Genomic DNA, 27567 nt, shown 5'->3' with positions numbered 1-27567 from the left:
GTATTATAATTATAATGGCTAATAATATCAAATTTAAAGATAATAAAAAAACTGCCAATGGCGTCTGGGTTATAAGCAGGGAGAGGCATTCTTTCGTACAGTCCATTTTTATTACCTTTTCAACTGTAGCCCACGTAATAAAAAGAAGCTGTTCATCCTTACTTTGCACTTTCATAGTTTTCAATGTGCTGACTATTTTTGCCAGTCCGAAGTTCGGGATAAAAGCAGGGGGATAAATATGCTTCTACACGTATACATTCTTCCTCATACCTTTCCTATTGTTGGCAAATGTTGTATAAAAAAATAATTTAAAAAACTCCATTCTTATTCCCATCTCGTAGCTATGTTGTTGTCAGTTCGACGTTAGGGATATAAGCAGGGAGTGACGTATGTTTGTACATTTTATCATCCAACAGCATGACTGATTCAGTAAACAAATAAAAAACCTGACGTCCTTATTTCCGACATAGATATCGATATGATATCAGTGGGACGTCAGGGGTATAAGCAGGGAGTGACGTATGTTTGTACATTTTATTTCTGTTACCTTTCCTACGTCGTCCATTCCAACAAACATAGCTGATTCAATTAAAGAAGAAAAAGAAACCGTCCATCCTTGCTTCACACTATTGTAGCTTTCAAAGTGTGGTCAATACGCGTTAGGGATATAAGCAAGGAGAGACATACGTTTGTGATTCCAATCTTGTTACTATATGTATTGTTGCTCATATTCGAACCAACATGGCTGATCTGATAAAAAGAAACCGTCCATCCTTATTTCATACGCTCGTTCTTTTCAACTATGTATATCAGTGTGATCTTGGGGGCAGGATTACACTGTACCATTCCATTTTGTCAAAATTTGCTTGGTGATAATTAATATGACATAATATAAACTTTTAATGTTATTCAATGTGCTGTCCATCACTTTTATGCGAAAGACTGTGTTGAAAAGTCTGGGTTATAAGCAGGGAGTGTCAAGCCATAAATATGGGACAGATGGCCTAAAATCCTTGTTGGAAGTATTCGAAGAACCAAACAGCAAAGAACTGACAAAACCTGCTGCAGATGATTGTTTTTGAATCAATGATAAAAACCGGAAGAGTGCAGGCCTCCATGTTCCACGAAAAATAGAAGCAGTGATGGTGAGAGAATGTCCGTATACTCTCGACTCTGCAGTGGAATGTGGTAGTGACCTCATATACAAACTAAATGAAAGCGGAATCTATACCCAAGGCTATGCAGATTGCCTGTCACATTATTCAGGGGAAAATTCGCCTCACCATTAAAATAGCTCAAGCAAAGAACACTAAGCATGGTGAAACAGTGGTGGACTAAAGCAAACCCCTCAAAAACTACTAAAAAAACTAGGCAGTATTTAAAGATTAGTAAACCTATGTATCACAAGAGCAATGAGAACAATTCCTACAAATGCACTAGAAACTCTGCTAAACCTCCACTGGAAATATTCATAAAAGGAGAAGCTAGAAAAAGCTCATTTAGCCTCCAAAATCAATCAAATTGGATGGGAACTAAACAATTCGGACACAAAACTATAATTTACAAAATCTGACCCCATTTTCAAAAATGGGGACTGACTAGATGATCCCGGAAAGATTTTTTACAACATGCTATAAAGTATCAACAGACGATAATGGGGAGGAAGAATTCAGGAAAAGCTACAGATACAATGATATGATATACAGATGGCTCCAAAACAAATGAAGGAACCAGATCGGATGTTTTCTGTACAAGCCTAAAATAAGAGCAATCAAACTTATTAGGAAAATACACTTCGGTCTTTCAAACATAAATATATACCATCAGTGCTTTTGCCATAAATAAACTTAAAAGAGCAATGCTTAAATGCTTAAATTAAAGCATTAGCGTGAAAAAAATCACACCATGCAGTGGATGCGTCCAAAATCTCCAAAAACTCCAAAACACAAAAACCTGATGATATGTTGGGTGCCAGGGTGCAAAAGAATTTTGGATGACGAAAAAGCAGACGCACAGCCAGAGGAGAATCTGCAAGACTATACATAGACCCCGAACCTATACTTTGGAACAGAAAAACAAATACAGAATCCTCCATGGCAAAATGGACCCAAATAAAACAAATGGAGAAGTGGATAAACTCTAGTGGCCCTAGACACAATAAACTTGTTATAAAACAACCCTCAACCAAGACTGGCAAATTCACTGCTGCAATTGGACAGGGCCGGACTTAAAGGAAAGATAGGACTATTAACCGATCACTGGCATTTGAGAAAACAACTACAAAACATGAACATAATGATGATCCCATTTGCAGATGCGAAGGAAGAAACAGCCACCCATATCAACTTTGAATGCGAAGAAACGGCTCAATGGAGAAATAACCTAGCATACAAACAAAACCTAGCATCTTAGTGAGGCAAGAGATCTCGAACAGTAAGGACGTGTTTATCACAGCTCATCTAAACAACTTATTTCAAGAGTTATTTGAGTCGGATTCGCCCAAAAACGAGGACACAGTGAGTCGTGTTCCTCGTGCAAATCATCGTCAAGTTTCGAGAAATTTCTGCAAGGAACTTGACAATAACGAGTGAGTGAATTTTACTAAATTAATAGGAAAGCGGACGGACAGGAAAGCAGCCTGTCCAGCNAAAAAAAAAAAAAAAAAAAAAAAAAAAAAAAAAAAAAAAAAAAAAAAAAAAAAAAAAACCTAGCAGCAACAGTCAATCACCTAATAATTCTGAGAAGAAGGATTGACTCGATTGCACTGAACTGGGAAACTAGGTAGGTACAAATAAACCAGAAGGCTGCAGTGCCTGGTGAATACAAGCCCCGCTTCTTAGTATCCCCATCATCATCAGTATTCAAAGAGGTAACTTTCAGACAAAACCGACGTCAGGGTTATAAGCAGGGAAAGTCAAATCTCTTCTCTTTACCTGTGCAATCTTTGTTACTAAGGTTTACTTCGTCATTTTCTAAGACGTTAAAAGTTCATCCAATGGTTTTTCCGAATATGAGGTCTGTTAATTTTAGGTTTTTAACCGATTTTGTGGATTTATATTCATCAATGATCATCTTGCTGAGATTATCATGTTAAATAATATCTAATAGGTAAAATGGGTAATAGGTTCAAAAACCTATATAATAGGTTAAATTTGTACGATAATAGGTCGCGCTGTCGGGATTAATCGGACGAAGGTTATATGTTTTAAATACATAGAATGGACGGATCACGGAATGTTATTCGTTATTATTATTTTTCTTTAAATAATTATTTAAAATACAAATTTTACCGTTAAATTTTTTATTTTTTACTTGTATTGTGTACCCAAATTGTAATTAAAAGTCCAAATTTTTAACTTTCTAACTTTCCATAATTATTCATTATTGGTTTAATGGTCTGATAAAAAGATTCTTCGTTTACAGCACATGTTTATATTTTTCAGTATATAGCTGTTTGTCAAAGTTAGATACAACTTTGGCTCTAAATAAGTTGGGTAAGTACGAATCGGCGTAAGTTTAAAGTGCTAACTTACTTTTAAAGCAGCAAAACCTGATTTGCCTCGAATGTAAGATTTTGTTTTTATTTTTGTCAAATGTCACGTTTATTTTGTGTTTTTTTTTTACAAGTAATCTTATTTTATTATCCTAGCATATTTTTAAGCTTGGTGCAGAAGAAAGGACAATTCTAGAAGGCCAGGAGGTTGGAAGGATGCCATTTCATAGTCGATAAAAAAGGCTCTCTCTCTACCTTGCGAGGCAGTCTTTTAAAATTCCCTTATAAAACTGAACCCTCCGACTTTTGGGGGCGTTTGCAGTACAAACAGCAACTAATATGTTTGCCCTTCTTGTGTAAACAAATCGAGCTTTATGGTAATAATGTGAGCCCAGGTTCGGCCCGGGCCAGGAAAGCCAAACAACGAACCCACACCGTCTTACATGAATAAATCTCTCACCTATCTTTCGAATCGAATGGAATGTCGTTTCCATCTGAGCGGGGTGGAAATAAGAAGAAAAAATTCTCTAAGGCGTGGTTGGAACATCTCCGACATAAAACAACAACCAAGGATAAAAAGAATTTTATTGGAAGAAATTCCAAATACTTCAGGAGATATAAAATAAATAATTTCAATACAATAACAAGGGATAATCTTGAAAATACTGAGATCCTTTAGGTTTAGAATAAAATGCAATAATTATTATCAATAATTTGAAAAAATTTACAATGTTACAAGTTTTTGCTTTTGCTTAACTTCCTGACTAATTAAGTATATCTCATTATTTGACAATTTTAAAATAGGGAAAAAGTATAAAAATGCTAGTCTCAGGATGGCTGGAAATTATTCCTAACCCTTCTGTACCTTTAGTGTCTTGTTACGTCATAGTCTCTTATGACCCTCCTGAGTATATCATCGCAAAGGTTTGAGAGAAAAACTTTTGCAAAAGTTTGTCTTTAGGAGCCGATCCTTCACATGTTGGTATGAAAAGATCAGATATCTTAGTATATCGTGGAGAGTCTGGGTAGTCGAGAGTGAATATGTTGTACATAGAACAAGGGATAACATGAGAAGAAATTCCATCCGAATTACTACTTTGCCCTTATTACGTCTGTCCGTGATATGAAGTATACAAGTACGATTCTTCTTCTCAAGCTGACTCTGTCTCTTTTTTTCTTGATCTTCCGTTGGTCACCAAACTTGTCTATATCTGTAGTTCTTGTTCTTTGGCAATGTGTTTAGGCTCCAATAGACAATCTGCAAAGTAGTACTCTAGCCCGTCCCGTAGCTTCTTGCAAACCATGCAAAAAATATTTATGTATTCTATAGCTTTAGTCTATTGGAAATTGTATCCAGCATCGAATAGGATGTATAGATGACATTCTACAAGGTTAACGTGTCTTTCCTTCAGAGCGATGTATATGCCCAACATAGTCACTCTTCTGAGTATGCAAAGCATGATTCTTCAAAGTCTTTAGCAGCTTCTTGGCTAATTTATCAAGCATCCGATAGTACATCGCACGCCAATAAGAAAAGTGTCACAAGTCGAAAAACATAAAAACCGTATTATATCGTGCCTACTGCCTACTGTTAAGCTTTGGCATGTCAATTCTATCTAGTCTCTAGTAGTAGGTGTTGATGGCAAAGTGGTACTTTTTCTTAGAAATGATGAATGGTGGAGTGAGATGTTTGTTAGAAAACTAACTGTGAATAGAAACTATCTTTTTTATAAAGATTGTACTCTTGTTCGTCCTGGAGCCCAAAAATTGCCACTATGCACAATATGTATGTCTTGATTTGTTTATCCTGTATGCAGCCAACAATAGATAGATTTACATTTCGTCGGTGTAAATGGCATAATTTTCAGCATTGTTAAAAGATGGTTCGAAATAAAACTAAATACCTTCTAAAATTCTTCAAGAAAGACATCATACAACACATTTTGTAATATTAGCTAAGGAAAAAAGTATTGAAAGAAAAACGAGCGTTTCTTAGTTTGACTGAGAAATTCTGAATAGAGTCAGGTCCGCATGTGTTGCGAAAAGGGTGCCATGCTTAAATATTACAAGGCAAAGAGGCGTCATATGTCGGTAACGCCACCCCTCTAATGGGCCCGACGTTGTAGTCTCAATGAAAACAAGCGGGTGGAAAACAACCCCCTGGCACGTCAGATAGTTAAATTTTCATATTTTGAAAACACGCGATTCCAAAACGTCTTATTCACCCTCAGCATTTACTATTTAGGCGCTCCTCTTGAATATTCAGCCACCTTTTGAACATTTTCGAGCCCTCAGGGGAATTAAAGCTGAAGGGCTGTTATTGTGCTTCTCTTTGGTCGTAAAACACCAGTTTTTCAACAGCCGGGTGTTATTATGGAGCAAAGTAGCATCTTTAGACCTTTGATGGGCTTTTGACTCGTTTATTGTTTTTGTCAATTAAACAATACAAAATTTGTTATAACACCAAAACGGGTGATCATGCAAATTGATGATTTTATGTTTCTCTGGAGAGAATTAGAGGAAAAATGAACAAAAATTGTTATAAAACAAAATATGAATGCAAAAGAATTTGATTTTTGTGAACAATTCTGCAGGTATCGGTGAGATTTATTATTTAATTAAAAACGTGCCTCTCAAAATGGGTTTATTGGTTAGGAAAGTCACGTTCGGAGCACGTATTAGTCGGATGTTTTGGGAAAATTATCTGCTCGCTGTCCGCCTCCATTATCTCTCGTTGATTATGTAGAAATTTAAAAAAAAGTTTTCCTGAAAAGAAAATTCTTAATGTGTGGTGTTTAGTGACCGTTAGTTAATAATTATTTGGAGATCGTGAGATGCGGTCTGGTGTGACGTAGGTTTAAGAAAAACATTTTTTTTTATCGGGCCAACGTTTCCATCTTTATTGAAAACATCTTCAGGGCCTCAAATACTTTGATTGAATCTAAAATTTCTAGCATTGTATAAATTTTTTTTTCATATCCTTCATGTATTTGCAAAATTTAAACAATATTTAAAAATCCGGGGCCCTGAAGATGATCTCAATAAAGCTCGAAACGTCTCGATAAAGAAAATGATTTTTCTAAAACCTACGTTACACCAGACCGCATATTACGATCTCCAACTAATTCTTAAAAATGGTTAAAAAGACTCGTACACAAATTTCTACAGCGTTTACCATAAGGAATGTTTGATAACAGAGAGGAAAAAACGATTCTGATGCGTTCAGCGGAGGAAAAACCCAACGCACGTAGTGGCAATTATGGTCCACAGCCGTCCGGGCAAAACCTCGCAATTATTTCCTGTATTCGTCCCCCTTCTGTTGAATAACAAGTAGATAAGAGCCGAAACATAGCGGGCGAATTTTCTTTTTCCCATGTTCTTTTAATTGGAACCAATTGAACGCTTGAATCGTTACTGTTCAGTTTGAATTGTGATTTGATGAACTAAAAAAAACTACTTTTTTTCACTGTCTCATGAATTTGCTGCAATTTATGACCGCTGACTCGCCCACATCGCCTGCCAGAATCGGAAACAGTAGCAATATTTATACGAAAATAATTTGAGGCAATTTCGTTCCAAAATGTTTGCCAAGGACAGTTATTCGATTAAATTATTTCTTAGTATATTCAACTTAATTCTTTTATTTAACCTTTTGTTGTAAAATATTCAATAATTCATCTACACTCCCGGAACGGCAATTTTATTTTCGCAAGTATTGCCCGTCCTGTTTTTATGATATGATTCCGGGGCTGTTGGAATTATATGATAGTTGGCTCAAACTACCATTTCCAGATAACACACTCCCAATAGCTTTGGCGGACGACCAGAATTTTGATTAGCAGAAGAAAAAGGAGGATCTGCAAATCTGCCATTATAGCTGACTCTATGAAACGGATCTGTCAAATAATCTAATGGATGATTAAACTGTTCGACTACTCCCATCGCTTACAGGATCCACACAATACCCTTGAGGAAATATTATATCTAGCTAATTGATTAAAATATAATAAAATTAATATTTGGTAGAAGTAATACATTGGAAAAAACTGCGTTTAGGCGCTAGAGGAGAGACGTTTTTAAATGAAAATTGGTCATTAAATTTAAGAACGCCGTTTTTTATAACGGACAATAAAACACTACAATTTTTGTAATTCTTTTATTTGCTAAAATAATTTTCAAAAAACACATTTGCATTGTTTTAATGTTTGTTAGCTAAAAACGGCGCTCGACGATACAGTCACGCAAAACAGACCTGTCTTGCGGAACTGCATCGTGGAGCGCCGTTTTTTTATAACGGACAATAAAACACTACAATTTTTGTAATTCTTTTATTTGCTAAAAAAATTTTCAAAAAACATATTTGCATTGTTTTAATGTTTGTTAGCTAAAAACGGCGCTCGACGATACAGTCACGCAAAACAAACCTGTCTTGCGGAACTGCATCGTGGAGCGCCGTTTTTTATAACGGACAATAAAACACTACAATTTTTGTAATTCGTTTATTTACTAAAATAATTTTTAAAAAACAAATTTGCATTATTTTAATGTTTGTTAGCTATAAACGGCGCTCGACGATACAGTTCCGCAAGACATGTTTGTTTTGCGTGACTGTATCGTTGAGCGCCGTGATCGCAACCATTTTAATCTTAAAACAATCAAACCACTTGTTTTTAGTTTGCTAAATACTTTAACTTTCCATAACTCTGCAAATATGTGAAAACGTGTTTACATAAAACGAAAATGTTTATCATCATGCCAGTGTAATGGTAAACATAAGAAACATTTATGCAATTTAAGAAAAAATTATAGACAAGATGAAAAACTACTCATATACTTAATAAATCCTATTTGAATAAACGATTGGTATTGAAATGAACATTACATCGGGAGGGTTGTGAATTTTTCGATGCATCGGACTGTCGGGCCCTTAAATCACTTTTAACCGTCCATAACCATTTTCATCATTTTTACTGTGTATGTATTTTATTAGCATGAAAGAAGGAGCGCATCCCAATAACCTCGATAAATATAATTTATATATTATATAATAAAAAAATTAGCATTCACACTACTCTGGGGTAGTGTCATGGTTTTATCTTGTTTCCGCGGAGTTGTGTTGGTGATTTGTGTTACTTTTTATTTATTTATTATTTACCGAGAGGCTAGCAATGGGATAAAAAATAGAGAGTTGGTTAACGTTATACATAAATCAAAACTTGGATTGCTTGTTTTATTGCACAGTCGCCGGTAAAAATTATTATTCTATCTCTTAATTGGCAACTGGGCTGTTAATTCATTTGTTCCTTTTGTTTTACATTATAACGAGCTGGGTGGTAAATCATGGACTATTCATTTAGAATCTTTGCCTGAATTACTTTGTACAGGCTATAATTATTAGGCCCCGGGGGGGAAATAACTACGAATAAATTAGCAATTTATTCATTCTACGAATTCTTTCGGAAAGGTTTTATTTTTATTGCATATTGTCAAGATAGAGGTGGTAAATGAAGTTTACGAGGTAGGTATTTTATTTTAACATTTTTCTACTTGATGGACATTTCTTTGTGTAATTGTAGCCAGCAAATAGTTGTTTGTTTTTGTTTTTTGTTTTTTGGAGGGGGAAGATGGCAATTTCCAGGATGAAAAGTACTGGTTCCTTCACGTCAAGGTAGCTGAGAAAAAAGACTGAATAAAAAATGACTATTTTTATTTTTAATATGAACGTAAGTCATTTTCTTGCTAGCAAATATTACCTGTCGACGTGTATGAAAGATAATTGTTGGTAAGATGTGAACCGTGGGAAATTGAAAATACAGCATATTTCGGCGTTAACTTTTGTAACGAGACAGATTTAAATAAAAAATAGAAAAACCTTAATTCCAGTCGGAATTCTAAGGCAGATTTAGGCATAACGATTCAAGAAACGCCAAGTAATATCCTTTGGCTCGAGGGCCCAAAAATATCAAATCCCGCGGGGTTCGAACGTTTTACCAGAAAGAAAAATATTGTCTAAGGGATGAAAAAATATATAAATATTTATTTAATGAATTGACAACAGGGCATACATTCGCGCCTTTTCCTGTCACCTCGGCGCCAATTTCGACAGGCTTTTTTAAATCGAATCTCCTCATGTGGGGTTCGGTAAACCACCTATTGATATCACGTTCACCGAACGTGTTCTAGACGATTTCTTTGAAAATCAAAAACCTAGACTATTTATTAGCGTGAATGGTTCGTAAAGCAAACATCGCTTGTCGTTCCTTTTTCTTATTTCCATATTTAACTTGCAATAAAGTTAAAATTTATCTTTGGTCAACATGTATCTTAAATGAGAGGTTCTATCGCCTCACCTGCAAAACGTTTTTTTTCATGTTTTTCTTGGTATCACGCATAAAAATTGTTTTTTAAAGTACACGGTGCAAAGTTTGGAACGAAATGGCCACCATCAGTGAGTTGATTTTTTCCTCATCGACATGAATCACCCTCGTAAAATGATAAAAGTACAATCCTTCCCAACGGAAATTATCCAAACCTATCCATTGTGCAAAACCACGGTCTATACATAACGCACGTGTACGTTTCGGGATCACGATCAACAGAATGCAAGTTTTCCTCATCTACATCGATTCACTGATAGTCTTCCCTCGTTCTTTAAGTGAAAGAACCAGTTTCCCAGTCACTGATGAAGTTGTTGGAAGGTGCGATCTGCCGGAACGTCTCAATGTGGAAACCGAGCTGGGTAGCCCTTGAAGCAGTAGCATTACCGTAAATGAAATGCACAAATCAGTAAGATGGGAACAAGCACATAATTTAAATCACCAACCTGAGAAAGTTATGGGCTGATAACGTAACTGATTGAATTGAACATTAAAGAAATGCCACGAAACTCAAGATCCAGAAGGACTTCCTGGAAAATTTAACATGCTTCATCAACACGAGTTTTTTTTTTCAACGAATTGCAAAATGGTTCTTCCAAAATGGTTCTTCCAAAAAGGTAGGTATACCGCTGGAAGATAATTGAATGGAGAAATTTTGAGAGAATTTGTAAAGCTCCAGGAGTTTATAGTTATTAACAAACAGTTACCAATCCAATATTTTAAAAAATTTCAACATTTTTCTTTTTTCTGAATTTATCGTGCAGAATTTTTTCATCAATTCTGAAATGTAAATAGGTTTCTTTACAGCAAATTTAACGTTCTTTCAGCTGGTTCATCAAAAAACCAGATTTTTCTACAGTCAGTAATTTTGAAGTTTGTAAACAATTTAGTGGATCTAAGTCAAAAACATTTTTAAAAAACTGAAATTACTTCTTTGGAGAGGGGTTTAGAGGAAGTCTTTTGTTGCACATGGTGAGTAGAAACATCTCTTGAAATTTTCGACACTTATATATATATAACAATTAATTAAGGTTTTTAGTTGAGATAAAAAAGTTAATGGCACGAGCGGGATTCGAACCCACGATCTTCGGCTAGATACGCCGCTGCTCTACCACTTGAGGTATCGTGACCTCGATCCACTCAAACACAAACTTCCCATCTCAACCCCACCTTTTGAGTTTTCCCTCCTTTTTGCCACTTTTCAATATATATATATACAGAATATAAGAAAAAACTTGATAAATAATATATTATTGTTAAACCCATATCCGAAGGAGATTTTCTACAGGCAGAATTTTCCGAAATCCTTGGCTTTAGTTTAATTGAGAAAGAAAAATATATTTAACCATCTAAATCCACTTTTCTAGGGATGGGATGAAGGGTGTTAAAGGGGAAATTCCCAACTGCGGTAAGGAGAAAATGGAAAGTAAAATTTGAGCGGTTTGCCCCATTTGGACCTACGAGGGTTGGTCCCAGTCACCCCTTTTAAACAGATTCTCGTTAACGCCCGTATTAGTGAGTTCCACTGGCATTGTTTAAACCTCGAAATCCACCGGCTGTGGTCGTTGGATTTATTTTCGATTATACTCGAATAATAAAATAATAACATATGACAATCAAAATTTCCAGGAAGGACTTTTGACAAAATTTTTATCACCTCAAAATATTTTAATAAATATAAATTTATAAAACAATCACCTATCAATTCAATTGATGATTGGTCTAACCAAAATATTTAACATTTAACTACTTTACTTCAAAAAATATTTTGATAATTTTAAACAAAAATGGATTTCGCTATTGTCTAATAAAAATTATTATTGCAGTGCAAAGTTTTTTTTATGATAAATTATTCGACAAATGATCACATTTGTCAGTTTTTGTCTCATAATAATTTTTTTAATGATAGAAACTTAAAAGATTTTTTTCCAATAACATCATTTGTTTTTATCAAATAATATATTATTATTTCAGTGTGTAGGCTTTTGTAAGATAAATTATTCAACCCATGGCCATTTGTAACAGTTTTTCTTTCATAATAAATTATTAACTTAAAATTATTGACAGGAATTTAAAAAATCTTTATTAACTAATTATTTAACCAATGACTATATTTGACATTTTTTCTAATAATAAATAATTAACTTAGTCACTTAAACAAGACAAAGTTTTAACATAAAAAAGTCACAGTTATATTAAAGTGCAATAATTGTATGTATTACAGTACAATTCCTCTTTTAAATAATTCGAGAACAAAGCGAATCATTCTCGAAAAAAAGACGGGACTAAGGAATGCGCCCTGTAGTACACCATGCTTAACCATTGAAGAGAGCACATTCGTTTTACACACATTCGACAAATTCAAAGTTTGTCCAGAGGATTTTTGAAAAACACTCATTGAAATCGTTCTTCATCATTCAATAAGTTTACCTTAAATTTTAGCTGTTCTGCTTTTTTCAGGTCTAATTTGTTTCTTTCAACGTTTGCGTTTTTGAACAAAGAACAAAGTCATAAATACTGGAAGAAGTCGAAAATGTTGCATGATGAATCGTAATACAAAAACAATGAGCATTTTTTCTGACAAATTTTTTTGAAAAATGGATCTGATTTCAAACTTAATTTAATATCGAATTGTCAAATGATGAGGCATGGGGTGGTGGGCCGTATGCTATTTAATTTCGCATTCTTTTTCCCATATTTTTCTCTTTTTTTTTGGATTTGATTTAGCGTCCAACTTTTTCACGTCCCCAAGCGGAAAAGTTTATCCCTGGAAAGCAACCGTTCCTCGCCCCAGGCCAAACAAACCTTCCGCCCTTTTCGCGCAGGTTTAATGAGAAAAATAAATTAAAGGATGAGATTTGACGATAGGATGAGCCTACTGCCTTTTTTTCTTCGGGCCCTCTAAATAAAACGCAATCGATAGGCACTTCAGAGCCCCTTCCAAAAACGTTTTTTACCCTCCTCGAAAGGACTTCTGCTGACTAATGTCTTTAAAAAATAATACACCCCAGAGGGTTGTTTCCAATTTGACACCCCCCAAAAATACACTTTTTTGTTTCTAATTTATAATAAAAAAAGTTATTTTACTCACCCTGCACATTTCCATCTGGACCTGAAACAAATACAATCAGTTAAAATATGAATTTATAATAAATCATATTTTCAGGCAAATATAAAAACAATCTATTATATTTCATGGTCCGATTGATCAAATAACTTCTTTCCATCAGAAAATCGAAGGTGGTGTGTTCGAATCTCGCTCGTGACAGTAACTTTTTCATTTCAACCAATGCCTTACATATAAACACAATTATTCAGAAATCGTGCGATGCGGTCTGGTGCGATGTAGGTTTCAGAAAAACATTTTCTTTATCGTGCCAACGTTTCGACCTTTATTGAGATCATCTTCAGGGCTCAAAGTGTTTGTCTTCTGTGTAATTGTGCCATTCTTGCGTGTCGTATTGAGAGTGCCCACAAACGTTTGATTATAAACGAGATACCTTTTCCTTGAATGATTTTAATTTTTGTTCATAGGTAATTGATCAAAATGAGAGTAAAGTTATAAACATCATCCACATGAACCTTGATTTCGTTTTTTTAGAAGGAGGTATGCTTTTTCTGTCGAATGGGTAGATAAAATGAAAAGTAGATTGTTTTAATGAAGCCTGAGCTTTTAGCTAGCTTGTCAAATATTAATTTTCACTTTTTAAATGATAGGTTTGATAATAATTTGTTGGAGTCGTGACTTGAATTTACTTGACCGCTTCTCACAACTCCAAAAAATTATTACTTTTGAAATAGAACAAACAAAAGTCAATCAAGAATGCGGGAAAAAGATATCACTTAAAATAGCTCAACAAGAGGTCAAACGTTCCACCTTTAAAGTACATACTTTCAAATTAATTTTCTGATAATTTTCATAAACCAAGCGATGTCAGACGGTCCCGCACCGGCCGGCCTAGGGCCTCGGGAAATCGGGCACCGACCGCGACAAACCATGCGTGACTCGAATTGAAATACATGAATAAATTATATTTAATATATTTTCCACCCGGTGGTTTATATTCATCGCGGCCGGCCCCGGAATGAGGACGAAATTATTATTTAAAAGACGCCTCCGAACGCCCTTCCAACTTCTCGCCGTTACCCTTTCCAAGGACGGTTTTTATATTTTATTGAATTTTAAAACGAGCCATAAACAATTCTTCAGCAATTGCAATTAGCCCAAATGAAATATGTTAATTCGAATTTGCATTTATGTGACGAGTTTCCGAGCGAACGACATCAAAAGAATTCATCCCCTTTTTAATGCTGGGTAATCTTTATCAAACAGTCTTACTGCTGTCCGACTAATTAAACAAATTAAAACATTAATAAATAATTATATTAATTTAACATTAAAAGTTATTTCGTGTAATCTATTAAAATTTAGTATTTTAAGTCAGTTTACAAATAAATAACCAAATATTCAATATTTCATTGAAATTTTTGTCCCTTTCAATTCAAACATGACCCCCAGGTATTGCTAAGAAAGAGTACACTTTTTTAAAGAAATAAATTAACAAAAACTTAAGAGTCCTCAAATGTATTTATAATAAAATTCTTCGAAATTTTCAACTTCGGATACCTAGATTTTTCAAGAAAATATTTTATGTTCGACATCCGCCGTGTTCCACCAGCTTATAGGTCCTCATGAGAATTGTGGTCTTGGAGGTCTTGTTAGAGAAGGGATGGAGGCAGATGTCATATTAGGCATGAAAATCGATGCCAGTACTCTAACATAAAACATCACCAACAACTACAAGGTAAAGAAAGTCTTCCAGTTCTGAAGACCAATTCCTATGGTATGCTGCTCCAAAACCGATGGAGTCACGTCATCTGGAGTCCTCGGTGTGAATCCTAAGACTGAACTGCCTTCATTCTTAAGTATATATGCTACAGTTTTCCAGTCTAAAATCATAGCAATTAAACACTTAGAGAAATAAAAAGACTAAGAACATATTCCAGGAGGATAGCCGGTTTATCTGACAGGCGGCATTTAAGGCCTTATCCTCATGATAGATAAGGCCAAAGAGCATAATTGTATGAAATCCTTGGCAGAAGTCAGTGACAACAATGACCTGACCCAGCCATGAGTCCTTGGGCACTCGGAGAGGACATGTTGACAAGAAAAGAAGACAATATGAATTCTCTAAGCTGCAAACCATACCTTGCCTCAAAATTGAATAAACTAAAAATGTAAAGGTAAGTATAAAATACAAACCAAAAAATTAATAAAATTTTTAAAAAATGCATAGATGCAAATAACGTCATACATAAGTGTTGACGCCCAAGAAGCTTCATTTTTTTTTTTTTTGCTTTCGTCTGACCAAGGTTCGCCTCGGGAGGCCCTGTTTAAATCGCTGAGGGCCCTATTTTTTTATTTTGGCAACCGATAACGGCCTTTGCACGGGAGTAAATTAGTCTCTCGCTTGCCTGGGTCAGCACAAGACGCACCTTTACCGAATCGATTATCGAACCCAATATCGATTTTCTTTGAACCTTCACCATCGATTTCTTCTGATCAACACCCTTGTCGTCACATCACCGACCTTACGGACTACGTCAACTGTTTCGTCATCCGGCTCTACAGGCACCTTCGTCGAAGTGAAACCCAGCAGTAACCTCCATCTCAACACCGCTTATTTCGATTGCTGGGAAAAGCGAGGAGTCATCCCCCCAAGTACCTTTCAGTTGTTTTTTTTTGTCTTTTGTTTTTTAAAACCCTGGCTAGTAGGTTTGCTTATGAATTATTTTGGATAATTAAAGAAATTTCTTTTAATTTTTTGCTTAGTAAAATAAATTGTAAATATCCAATTTTTACTTTAAACTATTATCAATCTCCCCTTTCTTTTTCCCAAAACCTCTTAAGAATAATACATAGTTGCCACCTTATTTAAAATATTCAAAAAACAAAACAAAATTTAATTGTACCTCTTGAAACGGGTACGGAAGTTTGCAGGGTCAATTAAGATCCGCCCTTCCCCCCAACAATAAGAATAAGAATAATTTATGTACAAATAAATGTAAATATGTACAAAAGTGTGATATAGATGTTTCAAACTCCATCCTTATATACTACCGACTAATAATTATAAAATTTAAAAAGAACTATTCATTTGCAAAGGAAACACTAAAAAACCTTAACATAAAATAAAAAAACTTTAACATTAAATAAAAACATTTCAATTAATTAAAGTTTTTTAGTTGAAATAAAAAAGTCAGTGCCACGAGCGGGATTCGAACCCACCACCTTCGGCTAGATACGCCGCTACTTGAGCTAACGTGACTCCGATCCCCTCGGGCACTTACTTCCCATTTTATCCCTACCTTTTTTTAATTTTCCCTCTAATTGATTCTCGGCGATAAATGAAATGGCCACGGAGAGATTTAGTGAAGATATACTTCATTTAACAAATTAAATTCACTTATTTTCGTGGTCCGCTTGACCAATTAATATCTTTCAATTAATTAAGGTTTATTATGGATTGAGGTCACGATAGCTCTAGTGGTAGAGCAGCGGCGTATCTAGCCGAAGGTCTGGGTTCGAATCCCGCTCGAGACACTGACTTTTTATCTCAACTAAAAACCTTAATTAATAGGAAGATATTAATTGGTCAAGCGGACAACGAAAACTAGTTGAATTAAATAAAAAAACACCTTAACATACACACGCATTGCACATATGTAACCTAGGCAGAACCTGCCTCTTTATTTGTTTCTGGATCAGAAACAAGGTGTGTGACCAAGAAATTCTTAACATAATTAAATTATATTTTATAGACATTTGACTGTAAAAAGAAATGGTTGTGTAAAATAATATGTAAACGTGTACATTTTTGAAATTCAACACTGATGAGGGTAGGCGGATACTCCCGAAATCGATTGCTTAAATAAAACACGTAAAGGGGTATGATTTGTTGCAACACTTCCCAAATGAAGTAAAGAGTTTAAGGTTTCTAATATGTATTTTATTATTATGTATTATTTATATGTAAGGAATTATTTTACGTGTAAGCATAAATCGCAAATATCCAAATACTTTACTTTATCTGCTTAAACTTAGGACAGGCAAAAAATTCCACCCAATAAATTTTTTTTTTTTCATTTTCCCGATCGAACTATTATGGGATAACCCCAAAAGACGAATAAGAGCACGCCCATAACTTCCTGATACACTCCACGATCTTGAAAGGATACTTTTTGAAAAATGGGCTACCCTCCAGCAGTCAGACATTTCCAGACTAGTAGAAAGTATGCCGCGGCGTCTTCGAGATGAAATTAAAGCAAGAGGAGGAAATATGCGATACTGAAATGTTAATTAAAAATCTAAAATACCTTACTAATCCTACTCTATATTCCGCATTGGTCCCCTCACACTACACATTCACGCAAATAAATACATCACGCTCATCACATTCTAAGGACACTTCTCTATATCAAATAGAAACAACACTTTTTCCTCCAAGAACCGGAACAGGAATCTCAGATATTCCATGCTCAAGCACAATTCTCCTATCATCGGGTGACCTTCCTACGCGTTCCCTATATGGAGCCAAGCCTTCAATTCGATGAGACACAGCGAGCAACCTTTCTCTGCACAGCGGTGAAGAAGATCTTTCTTCTACTAGTCTGATCTTCCGATGACCACCATAGTGGTGGTGGTCTTGATATCAAAAAATTATATAAAATTAAATAAGGTTTTTAGTTGAGATGAAAAAAGCCAATGGCACGAGAGGGATTCGAACCCACGACTTTCGGCTAGATACGCCGCTGCTCTACCACCTGAGCTATCGTGACCTCGACCCACTCGGACATCAACTCCCCATCTCAACCCCACCTTATGAGTTTTCCCTCCTTTTGCCATTTTTCAAATGTCGTGTAATCGGTTTGGATTCTCGACGNAGGGAAAACTCATAAGGTGGGGTTGAGATGGGGAGTTGATGTCCGAGTGGATCGAGGTCACGATAGCTCAGGTGGTAGAGCGGCGGCGTATCTAGCCGAAGGTCGTGGGTTCGAATCCCTCTCGTGCCATTGGCGTTTTTCATCTGAACTAAAACCTTAATTAATTGTAAAGTATTACTTGGTCAAGCGGACCACGAAATTAGTGAATAGAATGAAATTAAATATTAAAATAAAGAAATTTTTTAGATAATGGTTGAAAAATTCTTAACACAAACTGGAATATACACAGGATGAGTTTAACTTATTTTCACCCCTCCCATATTTGTTTTATTAGGACAATTTTGGTAGAAAAAAACATAAGACAAGTAAACGTTTTTATTATATTTTGACTAGTTTTTTCATGAAACAAGAAATTGCGATCTAAATCTCTAGAATAGAGGGTATAGAGGCAAACTATTAATTAAAATACAATTTTTGAACGTTTTAATTTTTGTAAACTAATGGCCCATGTGACCAAAAGAATTAAGGGATAAATGCCATTTCTTATCCTTTTTATCGCTTTAAAGTGAAAGCCAATTTAAAATTGAAGTTTGAAAATAAAAAAGGTTAATTTATAAATTAAAAAACGTTGATTCGAAATAAACAAACAAGAATTTTCTTATATTTTATACCATTTCCTAATTTTTTATGCTTTAAAATTAAAAATAATTAAATTGAAATTAAAAAGGATTAATGCGTCATTGAAAAAAAGCATGTTTGTACTTAAAAAAGGTTAATTTAAAATTAAAAACTATGAATTCGAAATAATAAAAGTTAACTATAAATTAAAAAGTTAATTTAAAGTTAAAAGTGTTACTTTTACATTAAAAAGGTTAAATGTTAAAAAGGGTTAAATTAAAGCTAAAATCATTAATTTGAAATTAAAAATTGTTAAAATGAAGTTAAAAGGGATTTATGTGCAAAAAAATTAATTCAAAGTTGAAAAGGGTTAAATTAAAATTTAAAAGGCTTTTGAAGTTAATTAGGCTGAAAAATCATCTTATTTTTTATCACAAACTTCATTTTCATCAGTTTTTTGTTTATGAGTTGCGTTTGTCAATTCACTCAGGTAAATTGAGCAATTTAATTAATAATTAATTACAATACAATAAATTACGACTGAAAGAACTCCCAGGTTACAGGAAAAAAATATATTTATTCGATTTCAGGTCAAATTTGAAAAAGTGACATTGTCCTCAATCCAAGGAGATGGGAACTACTTGCCATTTTAATTTATTACAACTGGCAAGGATACCGGGGCGATTTGTACACTTCAAAAGATAACCTTGCGGATTTTCTCCCAAAAATCCAATCTTCGGAAAGGTTTTTTTTTACCATCTTGGCTATAATTTATGAAAAGGGAGGGTGGGTTAATACATTTCTTTTGATTCATCTTATTTAATAAAGACCTTATTCGAAGATAATCCAATGTTGAAAGGGAAAAAGTTATTAATGCCATTTTTACGTCGGATCTGTTTTAGGTTTTTCATAGCCGGTGAATTTGAAAAAGCCCAGTAATCTTAAAAATTCGGTTCAAAATTAGAATTTAAAAATAGTCATATTTCTACCATATTTGGGTGTTTTAAGAGAAGGAATCTTTGGTTATTTGTTTTGGGTGTTTTGTACCCACAATGCCATAAAAGATCAAGATTGGGCAGTTATTAAGTCAACATGGAAAGATTAAGAAACCAATTTTGAACAACCTCCCCCCGCGCAGTTGGCCTGACATGGTTACTTTCCAGGCGGGTAATTTCTTCTTTACCCTTTTCCTTTCGATTGCAATTCAACTTCATATTTGTTAGACGCCTAATATCCTATAAAAAGCGCATTCCGTTTGGAAACGGCGGAAGCGGAAAATAAGAAAAGTTCCTCGGTGACTATAATTTTCCTTTATTTTCGTGTACCTCCTGGTTTCCCGACGGTAAAGGAGAAAAGCGACTTGACGTTTCGGAACTATCAGTTCTACCCTTAGTCAGATTGATTTTCCCACGGCGGATGTAAAAGGGATCGGGCTTCCCTCTAATTCGATGGACGAAAATCTACAAATTTCCCTTTTCCGGGCGGGAAATCTTTTTCCGATTTGCCCCATCCGATATTATCTCATCGTCGATCCGACGCCACAGCCTCTAGACGATTTTTGCCCCCTTATATTTTTCCGCCTGATGTCTATTTAACAATTTCATTAAGCAACCTGATTTTTTTTTAACCAGGGATTGGAGGAGTTCCTGAGTACTGCAGCTGAGCTGTACAGCTTATTGTACTTTATCTCTGGCTCCATATTTTGGGGGAGGGCTCTTAAGTATAAATTTATTGTTAACGTTTACAATTTGTTGTCTATTTGCCAGGAATCTTTTATAAAATTCAAATAAATTTATAATACATTTGAAAAACAACACGTTGTTGTTTTCTATTTGTTTAATTTTTTAAAAGGGTAACTTTTTTATTGTGTTTATCTGTTGTTTAAAGAAAAGAAATAGTTTTAAAAAATGTCTAATTGAAAAATTGAAATAATCACAAATCCCATAGAGTTGATTTCTAGAATCAACGTTGATTAAATTCTGAGACAGAAGCAATTTGATAGTAAAAGAACGGACAAGCAAAATGAGCTGCTGACACGATGGTCACTCTTTATACCTAAATCTTTTCACGTATAAATAAATACACATATTACGAAAACATCATGTATAAAAAATATTTATATATAAATAAAAATATATTCCGAAAATTGCTGTGAAAGTAAACGATGTTAAACTAAAATTGAGATCACTGGATAGATATGAGGCGAAAAATTCATAAAGATAATAGGGTAGACTGTGGGGAAGGGAAGAGGTTCGGAAAGTCGAGTAGGACCGAATGGTTTTCCGGAAAAAGTAATTTGACGGAATTCCGCAAAAGTTTGAGAGCCGCCGTATTGCAATATAACGGGGATAAAAGCGATGGTGATGAGGACGGGAAAGTAAGTGTGTGAAGTCTCCATTCACTACAGAGGTGTATGCTCCGCATTGGATATAAAATCAGCTTATCAGATGCCGTTAAGAAATAATTATCCAATATCAATGTGCCATAAATTTTTTAAATTGTACATACATTTTTGGACCTTCGTGTATGTAACATCTGTCATTGATTAGAACGAATGTACTTATTTGCGTGAATGGAAAGGCTCATCTGCTAATTATCCCGTGAAATATGGAGTATTCTGGAGTAGTGTGAACGATTTGTGGTGGGCGTATGTAATTTATTAGCGTGAAAGGCGGGTTTATCCTCAATTACCCCAAGGAATATCGACTACTCTAAGGTAGTGTGAATGAATGTGTGAATGTAATTTATTAGCGTGAATGAAGAGGGTTTATCCCCTATTATTTATATAACAATACAATATAATATTGAATTCAATTAATTAAGGTTTTAAGTTGAGATAAAAATGTCAGGGTCACGGGCGGGATTCGAACCCACGACCTTCGGCTTGATACGCCGCTACTCTACCACTTGAGCTATCGTGACTTCGATCCCCTCGGGCACTAACTTCCCATCTCAACCCCAGCCAATAATATTGAATGTTAATATATTACTGTTAATTTATAATAAAAGAATATTTTGAAATGGTTGTAATTTGCTGAAGAAAACATCTAAAAACGATCTTAAAATAAGCTAACAACCAAGAAGAAATAAGAGAACAATAAACATTTGAGAGTTGTTTTGTAAGTCCTGTAAGTTATATGGATTGTTAAATTAATTGTAGACATATGTTTTTTATAATGTGAAACTAATATAGGCCCTGATGATTACCTTAAAATAGGTCGAAAGCTTGACAATGTAGCAATTAAATTTACTTTTTTCAATTTCAAAGTTGGTTTTCTGCGTAGTTTTGTCATTCATGTGTGCTGTGTTGTAGTTGTGTCACGACACACAAGAATGGCACAACTAAGCAGAAAACAAACACTTTGAGCCCTGAAGATGATCTCAATAAAGACCGAAACGTTCGCACGATAAAGAAAATATTTTTCTAAAACCTTGGTCAAACCAGACCGCATCTCAGATCTCCGAATAATAATTGACTAAGGGTCACTAACCACCACATACAGAAAAAAAAGGTTTAAAACGCGAGAAAGATAGGAAAAGGAATTTAAGGAAGAGAAGGCTGTTCACCAATGAAGTCTGCGAGCGGGTCGTCAACCGTGTCAGCACGCCGTTTGACAAATTAGCACATATGGGCACACGACACGTATGTTCGATTCACCCCCTCGACCTCGGCCACGTCTCCAAATTAAGCCGACATCGATAAAACACTTGAGCCACTCTGTTAACCGAAACGCCGATGCATCGGTAGTAAACCGTTCAGTAAATTTAACCGTTCCGGCCCTCGCCCCGCTGACACACAAATTCCAGGATTTACAGCCGGCAATTACAAAAGCGATTAGCGGCCCCACATAAAGAACAGGCCGCAATGTAGTTCTTTTAACAAACGATACGGAAAAATATGAGGATGTCTTGAATTTAGGGCGTACAGACCAAAAAGCAATTAGAACGGCAATAAACAACTATTTCACACACTGATAGTTATAAATGATCGTTTGACTCGACAAATTGATTAAACTTTGTTTAAATTTATTATTATTGTAAATAGCAAATAGTACAGTTATATAGAAATCTGCCAATTTGTCAGACCCGGAGGCAATGGGGAGAGAAACTAGCGAGTGCTGGAACTCTCTTTTATTTAATTGAGAGGGCGAAGATGGGAGGTCATGAGGGCATGGTCGTTTAGACGGCGTGGAGGATTATAAGAGTGGGAACTTGAGGAAAGTGTTTGGGCTAGTGGGTTAGGGTTGATGAATAGTTCCGAGTGGAAATTGTGGAAGGATGTTCGGGTAAGATCCTCGAAGTATGGGGTTTTAAGGTTTTATGGGTCATTTGATTAGTGAGGTAGACGGATACGACGGTGAACTTTGGTTTTGAAAGGATATGAGCGGGGAACACATTTATCCGATGCAACGCTATGCGACGCTACCCGATGCAAATCCAAAGTCCAATTTTCGTTAGGTTGTATTAATCCTGGAACACACTAACCCAATGCAACGCCATGCGACGCTATCCGACGGTACTACCGGTTTGGTAGGCAGTGTCTTCGACTGTACTCGACGCTACCCTACGAAAATCTGGACAGTGGGGATCGCAGAACGTAGAGTAGGGTAGCGTTGCATGGCATCGAGCAGATGTGCACGGGGTTAATACAATCTTATGGAAAATTAGACTTTGGATTTGCGTCGGGTGGCATCGGGTAGGGTCGCATAGCGTTGCATCGGGTGTGTTCCCCGCTTTCATCTTGTATATGAGTTCGATGTAAGTTTGTTAAGTAAACCCCGAGGTAGCGGACTTAATTGGATGGTGGTATTACCTCGTTGTTTATATGCACTGGAAAGGTTTGACGTTTGGGCATAAAAGAAACTTGTCTGCTTTTCGCTCGTTCAACATGATTGCACCAGTAGGTGTTGGATTGCTTCCGTGACCCTAACCGTGTTTGCGGTGTCGCGTAGGTTGTGAGTTGTGTGTTTTGATGTGTAGGTATGTCAGCAGTGTAGTGGATAGATCTAGAACATTTCCCTGTGAAACACCAGCTTGATTGGAATGATGGGTGAAAAATCTGTTACGATTCTCACTTTAAACCACCAATCCGAGAAGGACATATGGTTGATATAGTAGGTTTGAGGGATGATACTTTTTAACTTGTAAAGAAAGCCGGGGTGCCACCCGAATTCATCCATCCAGAAATATGGTTGAGCAATATTGTTTGTTTTCTAGAGCAGAGGATATCATGTCAACTACTCTGAACCACTGCTGAATCGTAGAAAGGTGATGATGATGAGGATACTAGGCACTGCAGCCTTCAAGTTTATTGTACTTTTCTAGTTCCCTCGTTCAGTTCAATCGACTCAATCCTTCTTAGAAGTATTAGGTCATTGACTGTTGCTGCTACAACTTCATTCCCTTAGGTTTTCCTGTATGCTAGGTTATGTCTCCATTGAGCCGTTGCTTCGCATTCGAAGTTGATATGGGTGGCTGTTTCTTCCTTCTCATTATATAATCTGCAAAAGGGATCACATTATATATGGCCATGTTACACAGATGTTTTCTCAGATTTCAGAGAAATGTTAATAGTCCTGTCACTCCTCTGAGTCTAGCCCTGTCCAGTAGCAGCAGTGAGTTTGCCAATCATGAGGGTTGTTTTAGCATCAGTTTACGGTAGTGACACTAAAATACTTGATCTTTTGTTTTATTTGGTGTGTGGTGTACAAACAATTCTGTGATCGAGGATTCTGTATTTGTTTTTTAATCCTTTTTTAAAAAGATAGTTCCTACTCACAGTAAGTTGTTTTGCAACGATCCGGATTTTGAGCCTTTTAGCTCATCATCAGGTTGAAGGACTTCTACAACCACGTCTCTCGACATGAATTGCCANGTATGGGAAATTATTTTGATTAAAGAACATTGCTTTAAAGTAACTAGTTTCTTTTTTTTTGTTTAATACCAAAATCCTGCATTATTTTCCGGACAACCCAATAGTAAATACTTAATATTATTGAATTACTATAAAAATAATATATCAATATATCATGAATTGACAAAATAATTAAAACCCACACTAAATTCAAACCTACATTCGGTATCAACAATTCTTTAGAACTGATAAAAGAATTAAATAACATCAATATACCCAACAACTGTGTTTTAGTATCATTTGACGTTACTAATTTATTCACAAATATCCCCGTTGAAGAATGTACTCAACTCATAAAGCAAAAACTTAACGAGAATTCTATTAACGAATTTGTAAAAAATTATATAATAGACCTCTTAAATACATGCCTACTATCTATTTATTGTAAATTCAATAATAAATTTTACGAAATGAAAGGGTTACCAATGGGGTCTCCATTATCCCCACTTTGTGCTGAAATATTCGTGGATAATTTCGAAAAAAATCTTTTCAAACCAAAGAACAAATTAATTAAATCGGTTCATTTCTGGAAACGCTATGTAGACGATATTTTATGCATATGGTCGGGAACATTAGAGGCTCTCGAAGAATTCCTCCAACTAATTAATTCTCTACACCGTAATATAAATTTACATTGGAAATTGGCAAAGATGGTTTTTTGAACTTTTTAGACCTAAAATTGTTCATATTAAACACCTAATAGAAATAGACGTATATAGAAAACCCACAACTACAGACACTATGATACCAGCGGATTCATCCCACCCATGGTCCCAAAAGGCTGCTGGTTTCATTTGGCTCATAGACCGGATGTTAAAACTTCCGCTAGCACCTGATAACTATAAAAAAGAATTAAAAATTATTAAAACCTTAGCAAAAAACAATGGGTATCAAGAAATATTTATTGATAGGTTGCTAGTAAAAAGAATTAAAAAATTAACTTTAAACGAATCAACAATAGGACTCAGTCTCCCCACCACAAATGAATCATTAGGTTTCCGTTGTTTGCCATACATTGGTGAATTATCGGAAAAAGTTAGTAAAATTTTTAAACAAGAAGGTTTTAGAAAAGCTTATAAAAGTAAGGGGTCACTAAAAAACATCCTCTCAAAACCCAAAGACAAAGTAGACAACTTGGCAAAAAGCGGGGTTTACCAACTCAATTGTAATGATTGTGATATTAAATATATCGGACAAAGCGGTAGCGAAATAAAAACAAGAGTAAAAGAACACTTGCCTAAATCGAGCAAATTTTCGGAATTTAAGGACATCTAAAAGAAACAAAACATAATTTCAATTCAAATCTAAATACAAGAGTGTTACATATGTGTGGAAGTCCTTCAACCTGATGATGAGCTAAAAGGCTCGAAATCCGGATCATTGCAAAACAACTTACTGTGAGTAGGAACAATCTTTTTAAAAAGGATTGAGTACCACACTCACTCCATCATTTATCATTTCTATTTGTTGTTTTTTTATCCCAAGTAACGGTTCAAAGATTATGGTAACCTCCTTGGCAGATTCCCTTAGCCAGGTTGAATGGTGAGGTCGGAATCGAAATTGGTGGTTAGTAATTAGGTTTTTAGACTCAAATATGGGAATTAGTCTTTTAAGGAAGAGGATTCAAAGATTTTAGAAATAGGCAGTAGGTTTATTGGTCTATAAGAAGATGGGGCAAAGGGGGTTTTCGTATTGGGGTTATTAAAGTTAAGTTCAACTGGAATAATTCAACAGGGAAATAAGTTGTGCGAAGTATTGTTTTGTAAATAATTCTAATTTAAACTATTGTTTGTTTTGGTAAATGTCGAAGGATTTTAGGCGTAATAAGATCATGGCCCGGCGACACCAACGTCTAGGCTCCGTTTAGCACAAAAGCTAGAATTTCTCGTCCATTACAAAGGTCCGTTGAAAGCCCGGCATAGCCGCCATTTAGCCTTATCGCGCTTCTAGGTTCCCTGTGTTCAGAAACACCACGTCCAGTTCATATCTCATCTTTAAATCCAAACGGATTTCGTCTAATTGTATTAAAGATTTCCGATTAGTTTGTTTTAACCCTAACTACTTGCGGCTTGACGGGTAAAAGAAGCCGATTTTTCATCTCCGAATGACTTTCTTCTGAAAACGAAGTTTATCAGTTTAGTTTCTTTGATTGTTTTTCCCCTTTTTAAATTGGTTTCTTTGTTGTCTTTCTACCCAGTGTAATTAGTTTAAAAGTAGATTTGCCATTGTCTACCGCTTACTTCAGGCTTTCTAATTTTCTAAATTAGTTTATCAAGTCTACTTTCTCGACCCGATCGATTTTTTACGAACCCCTAGGTCAGAACATTTTGGGGAAGTTGGTGGTCGTTGGTTCCGGGATATGAGCATATTGAACTGATCGATATACTGGGTCCGTCTATTTTCGCTGTAAACTGAAAATTATGTCATTCAGTTAATCAAAAATTTAACTATTAATCTGTTTACATTTTAGTCGTTTTCAATTGACAAACGAGTGATGTACTATAGAAAATGACTTTTTTATGGCCTCAAAAACTTTAAAAAGTCATTTATACAATAACATAAATAAGTTTTTAACTGGCCAATATAAATTATTTTCTTAAACAAATTAAAAAATACTTAGATCTAAAGTAAACTTTTAATTGAAATATTTTTATATTATTATTTTGACGATAATAGATTTTTCATCTAAAATTATTCATTTATTTTTAAAATATTCTCTCCTTTTCAAATTTCTTCTTCAAATTCGAAGCACCGCCTCGAACTTCTTTTCCGCCAATATTTGGTATAATCTACTTTGTTCTTCTCTATATACAATGAGAGTTTTTATGGTGAATTGATATGAACCACATGTGTCAGGCGGAGTTTTTTTCCCCAATTTTATAGAAATATGCAAAGCATATTCCATGATTCGAGACGAGTTATTGTCATGCCTGTTTTTTAGAGGTGCTGTCCTTTACAATCAGAGTGGTCAAGCTATCAGCGGAAAGAGGTTATCATTTGTCATTCCTTTGTTGTTTTGGAATATGCGGAATCGATATACTGTTGATTATTGAGAACTGCACATAACTCCTTCATTAGCTGCAAGATTATTTTGGTCCTGGAGATCCGTCTCTTTATGCTTCTTGGAAAAATTTTGGCTGGTATATCGTCAAGATTTCAGTGGTGCTGGGTTCAGGACCGCGATAATCGAGAGGTCAGCGGTTTTTTCTTGTCCTTGATCA

At 35.2% G+C, this 27567-nt stretch overlaps 1 protein-coding gene across 3 annotated transcripts in view; it reads right to left on the bottom strand.

Annotated features, from left to right (window-relative positions):
• Positions 1-27567, bottom strand: part of LOC106667419 (dipeptidase 1-like) — a 357350-nt gene that overhangs the window by 218893 nt on the left and 110890 nt on the right. For all 3 annotated transcript variants that reach the window (XM_024225054.1, XM_014395364.2, XM_024225055.1), the window contains exon 3: positions 12962-12982. In XM_024225054.1, coding sequence (XP_024080822.1) covers positions 12962-12982 — 21 coding nt within the window. The remainder of the gene's footprint in view (positions 1-12961; positions 12983-27567) is intronic.

Source organism: Cimex lectularius, unplaced genomic scaffold (genome assembly GCF_000648675.2).
Source record: "Cimex lectularius strain Harlan isolate CLEC.00 unplaced genomic scaffold, Clec_2.1 scaffold10, whole genome shotgun sequence".
Taxonomy (NCBI): domain Eukaryota; kingdom Metazoa; phylum Arthropoda; class Insecta; order Hemiptera; family Cimicidae; genus Cimex; species Cimex lectularius.
The sequence above is the reverse complement of the archived record's forward strand: the minus strand, read 5'-3'. Positions and strand labels throughout refer to the sequence as shown.